Below are 19,988 nucleotides of genomic sequence, written 5' to 3' on the forward strand. Positions count from 1 at the left end.
ACTTAGTTTTGTCCAAATCTTTGTTTTCTGTTGTTTTTTTTTTTTTGTGAAGATAACCAGAATTTTTTAGTGTGTATAGGGATTAAATGGGATGATGCAAACTTCTTAATGTAGTATCTGATCAATAATAAATGCCTGTTAAAATTATTATATACATTGAACTCCTGATGTTGGAAAAATAGGTCAAAGGGATATGAAACCAAGCCATGAGCCAATCAGGAAAAAAATCCTGTAAGGACCCCTTAACCAGTATTAAAGATCAGTACCTAAGAGCAAGGTTGGCAAACTTTCTGTAAAGGGCTGAATAGTAAATGTTTTAGGCTTTGCCAGCCATAGGATCTCTGTTGCAACAACTCAATTCTAAATAAATGGGTGTTCCAATCAACATTTCTGTTTACAAAAACCAGTGGATCATAGTTTGCCAACCTGTGCTTTAGACAGAGAGTACTGAACCCTATCTGCACACTAGAATCACCTGGGGAGCTTTAAAAATATCTATGCCCAGGTAGTACATCCCCAGAGATTCTGATTTTATTTTTCTGAGATAGGGCGCAGGCATCAGTATTGCTTCAGACTGCCAGGTGACTGTATTGCAGAGATTAGAATCAACAATTAACGCCATGAGCAGAAGACCCTCAGAGCAGTTGCTGTCTTCTAGCTCCCACTCCATCATTCTCCGATTTTAGAACCCAGGGATCCATGCTGTTTGAGAGCTTTGGGCAAAGGCTGGCCAGGCTATGGTAAGTCCCTTTTGCTTAGTGCACAGACCATATCGTTTTTGTATCTAGAGGGAAGTCTAATTATCTATGTAATAAATGAATTGTACTTTCAGGGAACACAGTCCAGCTGTTACTGTGCATTTTAGCTGAAGCTATGCTTTTTGCTATTTAATTGTATTCCAGCATTGGCAGCTGAACAGAATGGTTTTGAGTGGAAACACTCTGCCCATTTCCTTTGTCAAGGCCGTGACTTCTGTAATGGAGCTAGGAGCGGGTTCCCAGTAGTCAGTCAAAAGGTGTCTGACTTAAGGTGAAGCCACTCTTCTCTAATGGGCCCTGGAGCAAGCTTGTGATACTTCTAGAAGTCTCTAAGGAGCTCTCAATTTTCATTTGGACGTTGTTTACCTGTGATGGGGTGGAGTTTGGCTGAAGGCTGGGGGTGAGCTTAGTTATAAATGTTGAAACTTTCCTGAGAATTGCCCCTTAGCATTTACAATAGGGTCATCTGTTATCTTGTTAAAATAACACTCTTGACCTCCTGATTCCAGAATTTCTGGAGGGGTCCTTGGATTATGCATTTTTAACAAAGTATCTGGATAACTGAAATTTGAGAGCCACTGTTCTGGAGAAAGCCTTTCATCATACTTATGTAAGACTGAGATTGAGGAATTTAAAGTCTTCCTCAAAACAGCCCAGTGAGGTCATAAAAGTAAGACTTGAATCTCAGTCTGTGTGTCAGGTAGCTAATGCTGTGTAACCAAACTTACAGGCTTCTCCCTAAACTTACAGGCTTAAAACAATACACATTCATTACTGTTCATAGCTCTGTGGTTTAGTGGGTAGTTTTTATGATCTCAACTAGGATGAATTCATGTGTCTGTGGTCATCAGTGTTTGAGTATGCAGCTGTACTGATGTTGGCAGGGTCTCTCTTACATTTAGAGGTCAGATGGCTGTATGGTGATTTGAGGTGGCCTCCTCTGGGATACCTAAATTCTCTTCCGTGTGATCTTTCTTCCCCCATCAGGCTAGTGTCACCTGGAGGTGACAGAACCCTGAAAGATTGAAAATATTCAGGGGCGCCTGGGTGGCGCAGTCGGTTAAGCGGCCGACTTCAGCCAGGTCACGATCTCGCGGTCCGTGAGTTCGAGCCCCGCGTCGGGCTCTGGGCTGATGGCTCGGAGCCTGGAGCCTGTTTCCGATTCTGTGTCTCCCTCTCTCTCTGCCCCTCCCCCGTTCATGCTCTGTCTCTCTCTGTCCCAAAAATAAATAAACGTTGAAAAAAAAAAAAAAAAAAAAGAAAATATTCATGGCTTCTTAGAGACCACACTCACAATTGGGACACTGTCACGTCTTCTCATTCTGATGCCAAAATGAGGAGTAAGGACATCCTTGATTCAAGGGGTGAGAAAATTCTAGCTCTTGGGGGAAGGGCTGAGAATTGCTTTCCAAAGGTGGTAGATACAGGGAGGCTGAATGAATCCACCAATGCCTGCCAGAGTTCTGGGTTTTTCCCACAACATTTGAGTGCCTTTAGAAGAAAATTTATCTCCTAGCTTTTACAAATGTTTACGGAACATCCATAGTAGTATTCTTTTGCATGCTGTACCTAGGATTACTGTTCTTAGAAGAACAATTAAAAATCCTGTATCTTAAGGGATCTAAGAAGTCATTGGTTGAAACCCCATCTGACACCTTAATTTCCTGATAGTATCACCTTAATCAAAATGCTCATCCATCTTCTATGCAAACACATCCCAAAAGTCCCTGGAGAACTTGCTGCCCTATGAGGCAGCTTTTCCACGCTCAGAGAGTTCATTCCATTAGAATATTATTTATTACATCAAGCCAATATTTACTTCCATTTAGATTTGACCTTTCAGTCCTACTTCTTCCCTCTGATGCAACACAGAAGAAAGTTCCATTGCCCCTTCCATGAGAGAATGTTTTCCCACATTTGAACACCGTTACAAACCTCTTTGCTCATTGGCCAATTTTCTGTGCCAACAATCCCAAGTTTCTACAACTTCTCCTAGGACATTGTTTGAGCTGCATCAGACTTCAGGAAATTTCCTTGCAAACATTCATTTCTCAACGGCAGCCAGGTATTTTAGAATGCAGAGTGGTTTTGGAATCAGGTTTTCTGGAACTTGCCTTGAGATCTTGATCAAATTTATAAAACCCATGAGGCCACCAAGTTCTCCTCCTGAATGTGTGGGCAGAAATAACCCTCAAACTGTTTATTTTGTGTCATTTAAACTATAAAGCATATACAAAAATGCCCATCAGGGAAAATCCTCTATAAATGTTAGTTTCTTTTTTCCCTCTTGTTTTTCTGAAAGAGTAGCCTTTGAAGTACATAGTTTTTCCTTTAATATCTTGAGTTTGAGTGAACTTTTAAATTTTCTGACTATAGGAGTACCTGGGTGGCTCAGTGGGTTAGGCTTCTGCCTTTGGCTCAGGTCATGATTTCACGGTTTGTGTGTTTGAGCCCCATATTGGGCTCTCTGCTGTCAGCACAGAGCCTGCTTCAGATCATTTATGCCCCTCTCTCTCTGCCCCTGCCTCTCTCTCTGTCTCTCTCTCTTAAAAATAAATAAACAAACTTAAAATGTTTTTCTGGCTGTATATTAATACTAAAATCATGTGCGTGTTTAAATGTCTGTATCTGGAGATATGTTTCAAATGGTGTTTCATATGTTAGGGTTAGTGAAATCTTCATTTCTTCCAAATTGAAGGGAGGTATTATTGTTTTGATACTTAGAGGTAGTAATTTAAATTACATAAATGACCTAAAACTAAGAGATTTGAGTATTTCATGCCTCTTTTAGATCCAGGCTTTTGGGAAGAAAAACAAATCTGAAGTTGGAAACAGTTAGGGACAAATTGGATGCAGTGAAAAGGCCAGGAAAATAGGTGATCAAGTGGATTTAATAGCAGGCTGTGGTGTGGCACCAAAATCATTAAGGAGAGAGAAAACACAGGTAAAGGGAGGGATATGAGTCGGAACAAAAAAGTCAGCTCACAGAGGAATACCAGCATTTGTGTGCAAAGAGTACTGCTTAATATGAGATATTGCTGAATCATAATATATAAAAATGAATAGAATCTGATTGCAAAGGAAAATGGTCAATAGAATAGGAGTGTGGAGACAAAAGAATGGATTTGGGTAGATACTATGTAAATTGTTTATAAGATTGTCTTATGTGACTGTTGGCTTAGAAAATACTCTTCAGTGTAAAAGAGGATAAAGTGAATTGTGAGAATGAATTGTAAATAAAAGCATTAGATTCAAGGTACAGTGTCGTTCATGCATGGCATACCCAAATGAGCCATTGTTCTGTGAGGTGATGGTAACTTGTTTTTCTTTTAAAGTCATGCACTTAATTTAACAAAGACAGCACATGCAGTAAAAAGAACGTTGAGATGAGAGTCAGGACCCTAGGTTTGAATTCCAGCTCCACAGCTGACTAGGTGTGGGACCTCAGGCAGGACAGTGAGGTTCTCTGAGCCTTGGGCTTGCCATGTGTAAGAAGAATTGTCCAGATGATTCCTACTTCCAATCTCAGCTACAAAAGCTTATTATTCTCTGATTCTGTGTTGTTAAGCAGCCCAGGGGAAGTTTCTTTAAGGGGGAGAGTGTCAAGATTGCAGAGGGGATTCCTGTCATCCGAGAGTCTCTGGTCAATTTGAAGAGATTACCTGAAGTTTCAATGCATAAGTAAATGGGTGAATAGATCACTGTTTGATTGAATTAAATAAAAACAATTTGAGAACTTATAGGAGAAACATGTTAGTAGAATCTGGTTGGACACCGAGTGTTAAATATTGGAAAAGAGATGCTGTTTATAAGGTATTCTTACCTTATCCCCAACATCTTCTAGTAATGAGTTGTATGAATTTGCTTTTAAAGTAGTTCTTTAGTTTTACTATTGTAATTTTGCCTCTTTTGGCCGAGCATGGCCATAGATGGCATCATTGAAGGAAGACATGGAAAGAAGGGTAAACTTATGACAAATTTGGGAAGGAAAGTGGGGAGCTTTTTGGGTGGAAGACACAGAACTTTACAAGACTTGGAAAGGAATATTTATGTATTCACTCAGTGAATATTTATGTGAGCATCTCTTCTCCTGTACTTGACATGGTGTTAAACACTTGGGATTTTTAAGGTAGCAATCCTCACTACCTAGAAATGAAGACAGATATCAAACATATAATTACATGAATGTGTAATTTCATATTTTGATGAATGTTATGAAATAAGAGAGACTAGAGAACCATAAGGGTAGGAAGTAACCGAAGAGGGCTTCTCTTAGGAAGTGTTACTTCTGCTGATATCTGACATTTGAGCAGCAGTTCAGTACATGAATACAAAGAGGGAGAAGTGCAGAGTGGATGGAGGGCATTTTAGGTAGAGGGGACAGCATGTGCAAAAGCCCTCGGACTGGAGAGCCCATGATATGTTTGAGAAGCCAAAAAACTGATGTGGCTGGAAAATAAGGTGGTGCAGGGAGCAGAGAGGAGAATCCTGGAGAAAAAGACACGTGGGAAATGAGCACGGGTCACCCTTTGACAGAGTATAGACATCAGTACCATTATTTCTGTGTGCCCATCTGGAGGAAAGCATGCTATACTGAGAGGTGGGCACTGGGAGAATGGGGACGAGTATCATCTGTGCTTTGTGTTCTCAAATGGGCCTTTAAGGCACCAGCACCTCCATTAGGGAGTAGGATAGTGACTTGGGAAATAGAAGGCTTTGGTTATTCCAATATACACATGACCTCTGAAATTGGAGCCAACTAGGAGGATAAGTCTGAGGAGTCATACAAAAGCCATGGCGAAAATGAGACTTGCTGTGTTAGCTTATAGGGTCACATGGAATTCCTTTCTTGCAAGTATGGCGTCACCAGACTGCGTGTTTTCCTCTCCCTTGTTCATTATAATTAAGGAGACTTAATGGAAACCCTGCCCATAGAGTGTCTTCTCATATCAAGTCCAGATTCTAGTTGTCATAGGCACCAAGAAATGACCATAGCCCCTCTCTGGTCAGCTTGAGACAGGTAAGTGAGTCACCCCAATCAATAGCACCTCATGCACTTGTTTCTTCCTCTTCCTCCTAAACACTTTAGATGACCTTGTTTGACTCCTTTTCCTTTTCTGTTCTTTCTCTTTTTTGATGTGGCACTTAGACCAATGTGCACTCATCCGGGGCCAAGCAAATGATACTTTTGGAGGAGGATGAGATGATGTTTCTGTTTTATTTCCAGTGTCTTCCCTAATGACTGTAATTTTTCACCTTTGTTAGCTGCAGTGTTTGGGGGGAACTTATCCTTCAGGCCAGCTCCTACTCATTCATTATGACTCAGCTTATGGCACACTGCCCAACCCCGCAGCACTGACCGCTACTTCCGTGAGTTCTTCCAGCCCTCCTCTACCTCTGTGGGCATGCGCCTCATTGTGCTGTGTTGCACTTACCTGTTGACGTGTCTGTCTTCCCACCTAAGTTTTCAGTTTCTAGAGATCAGGGAACTTGTATTATTAATCTTTGCATCATCACACCTGGCATTGAGCCTAGCACATGCTAGGTGCTTAACGAATACTAAATAAGTTGAATAAAGTGATGTGAGTTAATTGAGTACAGGGAGTATTTACAATGATTTTGAAATTCTTTTATTCACTTGGGGAAATCCAATGTCAAAGAATAAAGGCACATAGTATAAGGGGATGTATCTTATGATCCAGCTGCTTAGAAATGGAATGGGAGAGACTTCAAGGGAGGGTTGCCAGATAAAATACAGGGCATGTGGATAAAATACAGCTAAATTTGAGTTTCAGATAAATAACAGTGTTTCAAAAAACATAATCATATTCCTACTGTTACATCTGAATACACACACACACATTTATTTTTCATCTGAAATCAAATTAGCTGGGCATTCTGTATTGTATTTGTTAAATTTGGTAATCTTACTTCAAGGTCAAATAGTCCCATTCTCTTCTTCAGGCATTTGTATGTCTTTGCTAAGATTCAGGTCACAAATTGGTGGCCCTCAGGCAACCTCTGGCCGGCAGGATCAATATACCTTATTTGCCCCGCAGTACATTTAAAATTAAAAAAATAATAATGTTTATTTATTTTTGAGAGAGAGAGAGAGTCACAGAGTGTGAGCAGGAGAGGAGCAGAGAGAGACAGAGACACAGAATTTGAAGAAGGCTCCAGGCTCTGAGCTGTCAGCACAGAGCCTGATGCGGGGCTCGAACCCATAAGCTGTGAGATCATGACCTGAGCTGAAGTTGGACGCCCAATCGACTGAGACACCCAGGCACCCCTAGTACATTTTAAATTTTTAAAATTTTTGCTAACACTGAAAAATACGGAGATTTCTCATAAAAATCTGAAATTTCAGTTCCCTTGAAAAACTATAAAGCCTGACCACACTAGATCAGCTGTCTTTGTCCAGATAAGGAACAGCTAAGCCCATTTTTAGATGGAGCATGAGCTTTGTGTATTCCCTGCTTCTCCCCAGTATTATGGGGAAATGTAGTCTGCCAAAGTTTATCACACCTTGCACCTGTTTTCCTTAGGGTTGAGAGGAAAGTGAAACCTTTTTTGAGCCCATGTCTCCATCAAAAGCAGGAAAACAAAAGATAACCAAAAGTGGAAAATGTTTCAATAAAAATGGGGAAAATCATCTTGAGTAAGTAAAGGAAGTTTCTTAGTGTGTTAAGTGCTAGCAAAATGATCATGTGTCTAAAGAACACAAACAGTGGTACTGTTTCTCTTATACCTCCCTCACATATTCACACTTACAGATTTGAGGGCATTTGAGTTCCTGATCTCCACAAGAAAGTAAGATCCCTGAGGGCAGAAACTTTTGTCTGGTTCATTGATGTATCCTAAACCCGTAGAGCAGTGCTTGGTTGTTAATAGACATTTGATCAATATTTATTAAACAAAGGAATGACTGATGTAAGCCATCTGAGAGAGAGAAAACCTTTATGGTTAGAAATCTTCAAGAAGAAAAGAAAATGTTGCCTTCTACAAAAGAATGACATGACTGGGTGAATGCCTGTTTTTAAAATAAATATATCTATGCTATAGATGCCTGATATCTGTCAAGGGCAAAGGAAAAGGGCTGCTGAGGACAGAAGCCCTTGTCTGACTACCCAGAGCTTAGAGGGACATTGGATGGGTATTGTCTCCACCCGTTATCAAGGGAAGGATTTTTTGGAGAATATTTGAGGAAGGAACCAGAGGCACATGTTGGAAAGGACTCTCTGCCACTGTATGACCTGGTTTCTCTCCTGCCTACCGTAAATACTGCCACAACCCAGGGGATTCTTCCTGTAGTCCTAAAGAGCCCAGACAGTTCCTACCACTCCCTCTGTGGCTACCAAGGAAACAAGTGCAGACACCTTATTTTTTTTTTTTATCAGAAACAGCCTCATTTTATTTGAATGACAAAGACCATCATGACTACAATTCAGCAGAATACTACCTAAATTCCATAGGTTTTGAGAAAAAAAATCGGGACAGATGTATATTAAATTTGAATTTGCTACAAGGGAGAGATTTTTTATAAATGTGTTCCAAACCATTCTTCCCTCTTCATGGACAGTATTCTGGCTCTAGGGAATCTGGCTGAATCACCAAAAGCTCACATAAAATGCATAGTTTGTTGTTTCTTCTGAATATGTCTGCTTACCGCCATATGGTCATTATTAATTCATATTTATTCTTAGAAAATATTATCCTTAAGGGTGTGGTGAAAACACATAGCAGAGAAAAATATAGGCAAATGAGATTTTGGCTTTTAATCACAGATTCAACAATCTGGTCACACATCAGACTTCTAGCCTAGGAGTGGAAACAAACAAAAAGAAATGTAGCAAGATTTGTCATTATTATTCTTGGAGGTAGGTGTTAGATCCCTGTACAGTCGACCCTTGAACAACATAAGGGTTAGGGGCACTGACCCCCTGTGCGGTTGGAAATCCATGTATAACTTTTGACTCCTTAAAAACTTAACTGCTAATAGCCTATTATAGACCGGGAGCCTTACTTATGAACAGTACTATATACTGTATTATATACTGTATTATTATAATAATCTAGAGAAAAGAAAATATTAAGAAAATAATAAGGAAGAGAAAATACATTGATAGTACTAGACTGCATTTATAAAAAAAAATCTGTGTATAAGTGAAGGCATGCAGTTCAAACCCATGTTGTTCAAGCATCAACTATATTAGCTTTCCATGGGCTGCTGTAACAGACTACCTCAAATCAGGTGACTTAAAACAATAGAAATTCATTGTCCTACAATTATGGAGGCTAGAAGTCCAAAATCAAGGTGTTGGCAGGGCCATGTTCCCTCTGAAATTTAAAAGGAAGTCCTTCTTTGCTTCTTCCTGACTTTTGGTATTTTGCCATTAGTCTTTGACATCCCTTGGCTTGTGGATATACCCCTTCAGTCTTTTGTCTTCACGTGGCCTTCTCTCTGTGTTGTGTGTCCTCACATTGTCTTCCCTCTGTGCCTTTCTGTGAGTCCTAATTTATCCTTATGAGGGTATCCCTCATATTGGGTCAGGACCCACCCTGACCTCATTTTAACTTGGTTTCATCTGCAAAGACCTTATTTTCAAATAAGCTCACATTCTGATAATACTAGAGGTTAGGACTTCAACATATCTTTTTTTTGGGGGGGGGCGGTGGACACGGTTCAAGCTATAACCTCCTAATGCAATCGTATCATTCTTTGGACTTAAGCTTTCCAGGTATAACTTGTTGTTCCTCCTGTGGAATATTACATTGATTAAATTGCCTCTAGTTCTTTAGCCATCAGATGCTTTTCCCTGGCAGGCTGATGTAATTAGGGAACTAATAACTGGATCAGTAAGGAAAAGAGCATGTTCTTTCATATTTTCCATCTGTTCCAATGATTCATTTAGGGCTGTGTGTGTTTTGCCACTGAATACGTGCTTGTTAAGAGATATGAGACCATGATATATAGGAGAAGAAGGGAAGGGAGAGGATCTGGATTATTCTCTGGTAAAAGTCCAGGAATGTCATCCTTGCAGGGAGGGGGCATCATAAGGCAGGATATGAAGAACAATCTCATATATATATAACTTTATATGAATAAGAAATGTTCTTAAAGATATTTGCTGTCTGGAAAATATACTTTATTTTAGTGTTGCATGAAACACGTTAGGCTGAAGTCATGCAGGACTGTTTAAACAGCATGGGAGCTAATACACTGCTTGTCCTAAGAAGGATTCACTGCTATCCATGATAATGTCTATGGAATACCATTTTGTGGAAAATCCCATATTGCTTTGCCTAATTCAAGGTCCCTCATATAAAAGTTGGAATTTTAATTTTTGGCCTTTTTTTTTTTTTTTTAATTTTTTTTTCAACGTTTTTATTTATTTTTGGTACAGAGAGAGACAGAGCATGAACGGGGGAGGGGCAGAGAGAGAGAGGGAGACACAGAATCGGAAACAGGCTCCAGGCTCTGAGCCATCAGCCCAGAGCCCGACGCGGGGCTCGAACTCACGGATCGCGAGATCGTGACCTGGCTGAAGTCGGACGCTCAACCGACTGCGCCACCCAGGCGCCCCAATTTTTGGCCTTTTAAAAGGTAGTTTTAAAGATAAATGTAGTGTATACATTATGGTTAGAAATTATTATTATAAAAATATAAATAGAATAAAACATTGGCTTATATTCCAAAATATATTATATATAATATATATAATATTCCAGTAAAACATTGGAATATTATATTCATTGTAAAGAAATTTGAAAGATATAGAAAAGTTTTATTAAAAAAATTTTTTTTACGTTTATTTTTTGAGACATAGAAAGACAGAGCACAAGTTGGGGAGGGGCAGAGAGAGAAGGAGACACAGAATCCGAAGCAGGCTCTAGGCTCCAAGCTGTCAGCACAGAGCCCGCCATGGGGCTTGAACTCACAAACTCTGAGATCATGACCTGAGCCGAAGTTGGAGCTTAACCAACTGAGCCACCCAGGCGCCCCAGGAAAGTTTTAAAAGTGTATGTTAAAATATATACTGGGTGGCTCAGTCCATTGGGGGTGCCTGGGTGGCTCGGTCCATTGAACATTTGACTCTTGATTTTGGCTTGGGTCATGATTCCAGGAGAGTGGGATCAAACCCTGCATTGGATTCCCTGCTGAGCATGGAATCCTGCTTAGGATTCTCTCTCTGTATCTCTCTTCTCTCGCCTTTCTCTCTCTCTCTGTGTCTCTCTCTCCTCCTGCCCCTCTCCCCCACTCATGCTGTCTCTCTCTCTCTAAAATTAAAAAAAAAAGTACATATTATCCATAATCCCACAATTCAGAAATAACCACTGCTAATATTTTGGCATATTTCCTTCTGATATGTTTCAAGTTTTTACAATACTTTAAATAAAATTGGTGTGAATGTATGCATGTTTTGTAATATATTTTAAAGTAAATAATATATCATAAGCATTTTCATATCTTTAAATCACCTTCTAACACTATTCAATGGTTGCCTAAATTCTTTGAGTGTTAGAGCTTTAACTTTTTAATTACTAAAGTAATATATGTTCTTAATAATTTAAAAACCCACATAACCAAAAGAAAAAATACCAATGGCCTACAATCTTACCCTTGCACAGATAGCTAGTGATAATATTATGACATACTTTGCATGACAGTATAATTGTCTGAGTTTCTGTCTTCCACTGTTCATGGCATTTTTAACCTTTATAATTCCAGCACTTAGTTCCGTGCTTAAATCATATTGGTTGCTTGATACAATTTTAGTCAATGAGTGAAGGAAGGAAGAAATGGATGAACACTTATATGAATGGAGAGGCTGCAAAGATCCAGCTCGTGGTAAAATAAAGTTCATTTCAGACTCAGCAACTTACTGTGGATAGAGAGACAAGGTAGCTAACCAAAGACTCCTAATGAATAGGAGCCTGCTCTTTCTGTTCATCTGAATCAGCCTCTAGGCAGAGAATTCAATTTAATTTTTCTCCCATCAGTCAAACAGAAGAGCTGAAAAAGCAAAACCAGAGACAAGGGAAGCAGGAGGTGGAACAGACTTGGATGAGGAGATCCGCAGCTGATCTCTCGTTCTTTCTCTGTTAGAAATAGCATGAGATGAGAGGAGCCATGCTTACCCTGAGAGTGAGCCCCAGCAGGAGCTGTGGTGGATGCATTTAGCCACTACTGGATCCTGCATGATGGAAGGACTGATAATTTCCCCCAGAGGATTGAGACGCCAGCAATGTCAGTGTGACCCTCATGGTTCTTCCCTGGCTTGTCTTTAGAGTTTGCAGCAGAGAAAGACACGATCATGCTGGGTTTTATTTGAAGGAATTTGGGGCTCTGATTCTATGATTGGAATCTGGGCTGACAGTCTGATATCTTTGGGCTATAGAAGGCTCCAACCAAAGTCTCTTCTATATTTAATTAGGAAACATGTGTCTTCAGTCTGAGCATCTGTCCCTCAGACACCTGCCATGGGAAGGAGAGTGATCCATTTCTTAACACTCTGCAGGAAATCTCAGTCCTTGAAATAAAATATAAGAATATATCCTTTCCAATGCAATGGTCTGGTCCTCACCAACTCTCTCCCTCCTCCCAATCCCCTCCCCAATAGAAATATACATACAGATAAATATAAGATCAGCCACAAATAGTTGGATGGATAGGAAGAGAGACAGAAAAATGGACAGACAACCTCCACCTCCTTTTAGCCAATGACAGGCGTCACATTTCTCCTTCCTCTTAAAAGCTTCTCCATGGGATGCCTGAGTGGCTCAGTAGGTTAAGTGTCCAACTTTGGCTCAGGTCATGATCTCACAGTTCATGAGTTCAAGCCCCACTTCAGACTCTGTGCTGACAGCATGGAGGCTGCTTTGGATTCTTTCTTTCCCTCTCTCTCTGTCTCTCCCCAGTTCTCTCTCTCTCTCTCTCTCTCTCTCTCTCTCTCTCCAAATAAATAAATAATTAAAAAAAAAAAAAAAAAGCTTCCCCATAAGCCAGGCTCAAGACCTTGGCCATATTGACACTTTGTTCTTATTGTTTCCTCCACCCAGTAAAATCTGTATCCATCTTTTGTCCTGTCCATACCACTCATCTCCAGAGGCCTAGGTCAAGCTGTGTAGCTCCAGGAAGGCTAATTGTTCCATTTCTTGCCCATTTCTCAACTTCTAGAGCTTTAGCCTTTGGTGTCGTGTATGTGTATTTGGGAGTCATCTATGTATAAGTTGAGAGACGGGCAAGATTAACATGGGTGGAAATGGAAGAGTGAGGCTTCCTGGAGAAATAGAGATAGGTGGTGTGGATGGGACGGGAGGCAGATAGAGATTTTTTATGTGTATTCGAGGTTCAGGAAGGGGTTGTCATTTTGGTTTCTGAAGAATTTGGATGTGGCTCTGTGTGTTCTACAGTATAATGGTCTAGAATTAGTTGCTGTCTTCACTAGGCTCGTGAATAGAGAAAGGACAAAGGGTGATGGGGAATAATTTTGCCTGATTTTCCCATATGCAGAGTTGAATACACACAGTAGTTAGTACTTACCGATGGAATGGGAATCCGGTTTGGGTGAGAGTTGGTAGAGTTGGTGAAGTATAGTATAAACTGTGATCAGCTAAATCAGTATTGGCATCCTGGTTTTCATATAGTTGTTATAGCCACTTTAAAGAATCAAGCATCAGTATCTTCATCTATAAAATGGGAATGCTAATATATCTCCTTAACTACCATATAGGATATTTTGAGTATACAGATACGTATTTACGTGTATATATGTATGTATGCATATGTTATATCCCAACACACACATGCACACATCTATGTTATTTACTGGACAAAAAGAAACATTGTTATGTAGTTTATGGTGCCAATGTCCAATAAATATTGGAATTAAATTGAAATGGTCTAAAACTTCCTCAAGCCCCACAAAGCTTATTTGAGATTACCAGATGTTCATACAAAAAAATTATTTCTGTTTGAGTTGCATGACTGCGGACTCAGAACTTTACAGATGGCAGCGTTACCTGGGTGTGGCGTGCCAGGCAGCACATTCCTATAGGTGAGCACTACCGGGGATGTGATAATGGGGAGATACTTCACCTGACCCCATTTCTATAAACTTGAGGCCCATCTGCTTCTGCCTTTCTTAGTTTCCCCACCTGTAAAAGTGTGGAGAATGTAAACATAATAGAATTCTCATTATAAACTAGGTACCATGATTCCATGGAAGGAGATGTGAGCTAGGCATCAAAAAACTTAAATCCTAGTTACATTGACCAAAACTTAACTTCTCCAAGACCAAGTTTCATTAACTTCGAAATAGGTTTGTGTGCTCACCTGTTATGTGTCAGGCATCGTATAACTGCTGTTACATAAGGGTTAATTGGGCATGATCTATGCTCCTCTTATGACTCATACTCTGATGGAGGGAGGGATATGCCAACCATTATTGGCTTGGTGTGAACTGCTTCTTAGAGGCAGACAGTAAAAATAGTGATGGTACCGGCTGGGAGTGGTTGACTCTGCTTATAGATTAGAAAATGCTTGGGGCACCTGGGTGGTTCAGTAGGTTAAGCATCTGACTCTTGGCATCAGCTCAGATCATGATCTCAAGGTTGTGAGATCAAGTCCTGCATTGGGCTCTGCACTGATGGTATGGAGCCTGCTTGGGATTCTCTCTCTCTCGCTCAAAATAAGTAAGTAAATAAATAGCTAAATGAATAAACAAACTTAAAAAAAAAAAGAAAATATTTGAGAGCAAAGATTCAAGTGAGTTATAACTGCCTTGCCTTACTGTCATTGTCCTTGTAAGTCTCAAAAGTATGTGAAAGTGCAATGTGGTCCATCTATTAATATTATTATTATTATTATTATTATTATCACTGTTATCAATTAGATACAGATATTGTACTTCCAGACATACACTTAAAAATAAACCCCATACTCTTGGCTAGTCTCTTATAGGAATGTTGGCCTTTCCTTTATGTGTTCAAAAAGGGTCACACTCTACATCCATAAAGTAAGTGAATGTGGAATCTGACTTTATTAGCTATACTGAGAGTTCTTCATTTTTCCAAAGTCTTGAGCCTCCTCCAGAATTTTTTCTCCTTTCATCTCTCTATGTTACTATCTATACTGACTTGTCTGTTTAATTACTGATTTATGCAACAGGTATTTATTTAGTGAACACCTCCTATGTATTTAAGGAGTATAAATGCAACTAAATAATACAGACAAATCTGAAAGACATAACCACATATTACCTTATGGCAAGTGCTCAGAGGAAACCAAAGTTGGGTGCAGTGAGTTGAGAAGCAAGAAAGAGGAGTGGGTTGAAGTGGGCAGAAAAGGATCCGGGGAGGAAGCCACATTTGTGGGTGCATGGCTGAGTAATGTTTACTTAGGCATAAGTGTGGCCTTATCTCCGTGAAGACATGGGAGTATAAATAAGGGTGGTATCTTGATTGACACTGAAGAGTCCATTTCATTTGGATTATGTATTGGAGCAGTAGGAGATAAAACTTCACTAGCACAATATTTTGCATATAATAATTGGCTCAGATACCAGCTGATGAGTATTTTTACGTGTGTTTCATTTCCCTGAGAGCACAGAATCTACCTCTTCTTTATCTTCACATCCACCAGAGTGCCTGATGCATAGGAGATATCCAATAAGTAAATTCTTAGCGAATTTTGCTGAATTGTTTTAAATGTAGCTAAAGACCTCAAGGAATTTACGGGTGTGCCTGGGTGGCTCAGTTAAGCATCTGATGCTTGATTTCTGCTCAGGGCATGATCCTGTGGTTTGTAAGTTTGAGCCCCGTATCAGGGCTCTGCTCTGATGGTGCAGAGCCTACTTGGGATTCTCACTCTCTCTCTCTCTCTTTCTCTCTCTCTCTCTCTCTCAATCTCTTAAAGATAAATAAATAATCTTAAAAAATTCTTTAAAAAAGACTTCAGGGAATTTGAAGAAAAATAAGATAGAATTTTACAAAAGATTTTGTCCCTGAAGGAGAGAATGATAGATGACATCAACTCAGCTCAAAAACACCAGCCGATCGGATATATGTGGAGCACCTACCTGGTGCTAGAAGGCACCATGATAAGCCCAGCACATCATATTCATATTTTCATCTCGATAAAATGGGTGTCTACTTGGGTGTGTTGGAAGGTCCTCATCCAGGGGCATACCACATGTATTTATGTTGAACGGTTCCCTCGATGCTTATGCTTTCCTCACGTCATTGTTTTGCAGCTGTACAGCTCCATGGACTTTGGAAGACGGTGGCAACTCGTTCATGAACGCATCACACCCAACAGGTTTTACTGGTAAGCCCCATCTGCACACTCACTGCCCTCTGGGATAAAGAACCGTCAGACAGCCTAGCTCTCTGGACAATCCCGGCCACCTTCAGCACTTGAAGACAGGTTGTTCTAGCCCTTGGCTATTCGGTGTGGTTCACTGACCAGCAGCATCAGTATCACCTGGGAACTTGTTAGAAATGCAGAACCTCAGGCAAGACTTCCTGGGCAACAATCTGCATGTAACATGGTCCCTAGTGATTTAGTGTGTACATTAGAGGTTGAGAAGCCCTGGGCTAGGGTGTTCCATGAGAAAGTCATGACCAGGTGCTCTTAGCTATATACTTATCCCCCCTTTTTTTGTGGGGGGGGGAGTATCTATTTTATGTACCCATTCTAAAAGTGGTATTTCCTAAAATGTACTCTGAAGAACACTAGTTCCACAAAATTTGATAAGCATTTCTATGGTCAAATGATTTTAAATAATAATTATTTAAGTCTGCCTTACTGAAGATGCGGGGTTCGTGTTAGGATATTTAAGACTCTGGGGAAGCCCTGACTGAAGAAGTCTACCAAGCATTCAGTCACTGATTTCCAAACTTATTTCACTACAGAATCGTTTTCTCGTGTCACAAATGATAACTCCTTCAGAAGAACTTCCGTGGAGCACATTTTTAGAAGCCTTTTTAAAGAGTACATATGTGTTCCAAATGGAAAATTAGCTCCCCCTCATCAGAAAGTGTTTTTTTTTTTAATTGGTGTTCCTTTATACGTGCATACTATTTTTACCTTGGTTGTAGCAAAGAAAACTTGGTTTGGTATAATTCTATATTTTCTTTTTCCCTGCTGCAATATGAAAATGCTTCTTATTTGTATCTCACTTTCATTTCAGCAGAGGTGTGGCCAAAGGAATAGAGAATAGGAAGCATGCATCAAAGTGGTTAATATGTGTAATTCTGTGCTTAATTAAGAGAAAAGCAAAGTTAATCTTTGAAAGTAGTCTATATCCCATATTTCTTTCTAACTACCTTAGTTCAATGCCCCTAAAAATCATGAAATGGGGGATGCTTGGGTGGCTCAGTCAGCTGAGCATCTGACTTTTGATTTCGGCTCGGGTCATGATCCCAGGGGTCATGGCATCGAGCCCCGTGTCAGATTAAGATTCTCTCTCTCTCTCTCTCTCTCTCTCTCTGTCTGCTCCTCTCCACCAACCTCTAAAATTAAAAAAATAATGATCAAATGTCCATTTGTGTCTTATACAAGGTGGGGGTGGCATGTGTGTGTGTGTGTGTGTGTGTGCGCGCACGTGCATGTGTATGTAGTGGGGGATGGTGATGAGTACTTTGTACATATATATATTCACACCAACATCTTTGAAAACAGTGGCTCCCTACAGTTCCCTCTGAACCCACAAAACTATGACCAGAATTAAAAAGGATAATTGTAGAAGCATGTTGTGAAAACACACTGTGTACTGTGTATTGATTGTACACAGTGAAGATAATTGGGAGAAAGCAGTGAGGACCGGGAAGTGCTCTTGGCTCAACAGCTGGACTATCCCAAGTTAATTTGGCCTTTTCAGACCGACTACTATTTGGTCTGTACTATTATTACACTTAATATTTGATCTGTATTTAGGACTACTAAGATTTTTTAATAGACTAAAGCACAAAAGGAAATATTTGTTTCTCTGATATTCCAGCCATGTGACTACAGCCTTTTGCTCATCTCAGAAGGACCTGTTTCTCTGTACCATCATGCAGAGGTCCATCAAAAAGAAAAAAAAAATCCTCTGCTATTTCTGGAACAAACTCTTGAGATGGTGAGGCTGTTGGCTGACTAGGAAGTCAAGTTGATGGAAAAGGAAAGTACAATAGACTGGATAAGTCTTGTCATCATTTCTGAAGGAAATTAAATTAAGTGGATGAGGGGCAGCATTTTCCTATGTTTTGCAAAGAGCAAGAAGAGAAGGTTCCAGCTGTGGTCTGCCCTCCCCCTTCCTTTGTGTAGCAGAAAGAATAAATCCCCAGGTCCTGATAATTGTGTTTCATCTCTCCTGCACTCTGAGATTCTTTCATATATGCCCCCATGGGGAAATATAAAAGTTAGTGCCCGTGCTGGCTAGCCAAGTGGTAGCTGGAAATTCCATCTTTGTAATTATCACTTCTTCATTTCTGATGTATAATTGCCATGATTATTCTTCTAGGTGTCACAGAAGTTGCAGTGGAAGTGCTCACGTTACACAGACCTTTTTTTTTCCCCCAGTGACAGAATCCATGTCTGTCTCAAGCTCTAATCCATTTATGTTGAAGAGACACAGCCTGTGTGGGTTAGGAATAGAAACATTCACTAGGCACCTCCTTGAGAAAAGACAAAGAGTGTGTCGTGGAGCTCTGCTTTGGCTGACACAGGGACTCTTCGAGCTCTGGTTCCCTCATCTCTGTAATGGGAACAATATTCTTGTCAATTCTGTAAGGTTATTGACAGGAACAGGTATGATCAATTGGACATTTGGCAATTTCACGTCTTCAGTTTCATATCAGATTTATAATTTGTGCATTATAAGTCATTGAGAATTATGCTTATTAGCACTTCCAAAGACCATGGCACCTAAGTGCTTTGCTATTTTTCTGGGACACAAATTTGTATCCCACGCGTGATAAGTTTGTATACCTATGGTCATCTGATAACAATTGTTTGGATCTGATTTACTATCACAGATTCACTTCTCAGCCTAACTTCCACTGCTCTCTGTTCTTTATAATACTCTTCATAATTCTTATGAAATGGTAAAACAAAAACAAATCAACAACAAAAATCCCTAAAACTACTTCTCTGGGAGGGATGGTACAGAGTGAAGTGGTACTGGGGACAGTGGGGACACATTGGAGGGAGTGTAGTCATGCTTAAAACAAGATATTGAGATACTAGGAAGATGGCTGCGTAGGAGGACGCTGGGCTCACCGCGCGTCCTGCTGATCACTTAGATTCCACCTACACCTGCCTAAATAACCCAGAAAACCGCCAGAGGATTAGCAGAACAGAGTCACCGGACCCAAGTGCAGACGAGAGGCCCACGGAAGAGGGTAGGAAGGGCGGCGAGGCGGTGCGCGCTCCACGGACTGGCGGGAGGGAGCCGGGGCGGAGGGGCGGCTCGCCGGCCAAGCAGAGCCCCCGAGTCCGGCTTGCAAAAGCGGAGGGGCCTGACGGACTGTGTTCCGACAGCAAGCGCGACTTAGCGTCTGGGAGGTCATAAGTTAACAGCTCTGCTCAGAAAGCGGGAAGGCTGGAGGACAAAGGGAGGGTGAGCTGCGGAGCCCCCGGACGACAGAGCTCAGTTTGGCGGGGAACAAAGGCGCTCTCCAGCGCCATCTCCCCCGCCCATCCCCCAGCCAAAATCCCAAAGGGAACCGGCTCCGGCCAGGGAAATTGCTCGCTCCGCGCGAACACCCAACTCTGTGCTTCTGCGGAGCCAAACCTCCGGCAGCGATCTGACTCCCTCCGGCTGCACAGGGCCCCTCCTGAAGTGGATCACCTAAGGAGAAGCGAGCTAAGCCTGCCCCCCCTGCCGCCGTGCACCTTGCCTTCCCACCCCAGCTAATACGCCAGATCCCCAGCATCACAAGCCTGGCAGTGTGCAAGTAGCCCAGACGGGCCACGCCACCCCACAGTGAATCCCGCCCCTAGGAGAGGGGAAGAGAAGGCACACACCAGTCTGACTGTGGCCCCAGCGGTGGGCTGGGGGCAGACATCAGGTCGGACTGCGGCCCCGCCCACCAACTCCAGTTATACACCACAGCACAGGGGAAGTGCCCTGCAGGCCCTCACCACACCAGGGACTATCCAAAATGACCAAGCGGAAGAATTCCCCCCAGAAGAATCTCCAGGAAATAACAACAGCTAATGAGCTGATCAAAAAGGATTTAAAT

General features: G+C 41.1%; 1 protein-coding gene across 1 annotated transcript in view; it reads left to right on the forward strand.

Annotated features, from left to right (window-relative positions):
- The window catches only part of SORCS3 (sortilin related VPS10 domain containing receptor 3), a 611,532-nt gene that overhangs the window by 371,700 nt on the left and 219,844 nt on the right, over positions 1-19,988 (forward strand). The window contains exon 5 of the mRNA XM_047072705.1: positions 16,013-16,086. Coding sequence (XP_046928661.1) covers positions 16,013-16,086 — 74 coding nt within the window. The remainder of the gene's footprint in view (positions 1-16,012; positions 16,087-19,988) is intronic.

The sequence above is a fragment of the Lynx rufus genome, unplaced genomic scaffold, assembly GCF_022079265.1.
Source record: "Lynx rufus isolate CCGP_SWC_20201006 ecotype Redwood Valley unplaced genomic scaffold, mLynRuf1.p SCAF_11, whole genome shotgun sequence".
In the NCBI taxonomy this organism is placed as follows: domain Eukaryota; kingdom Metazoa; phylum Chordata; class Mammalia; order Carnivora; family Felidae; genus Lynx; species Lynx rufus.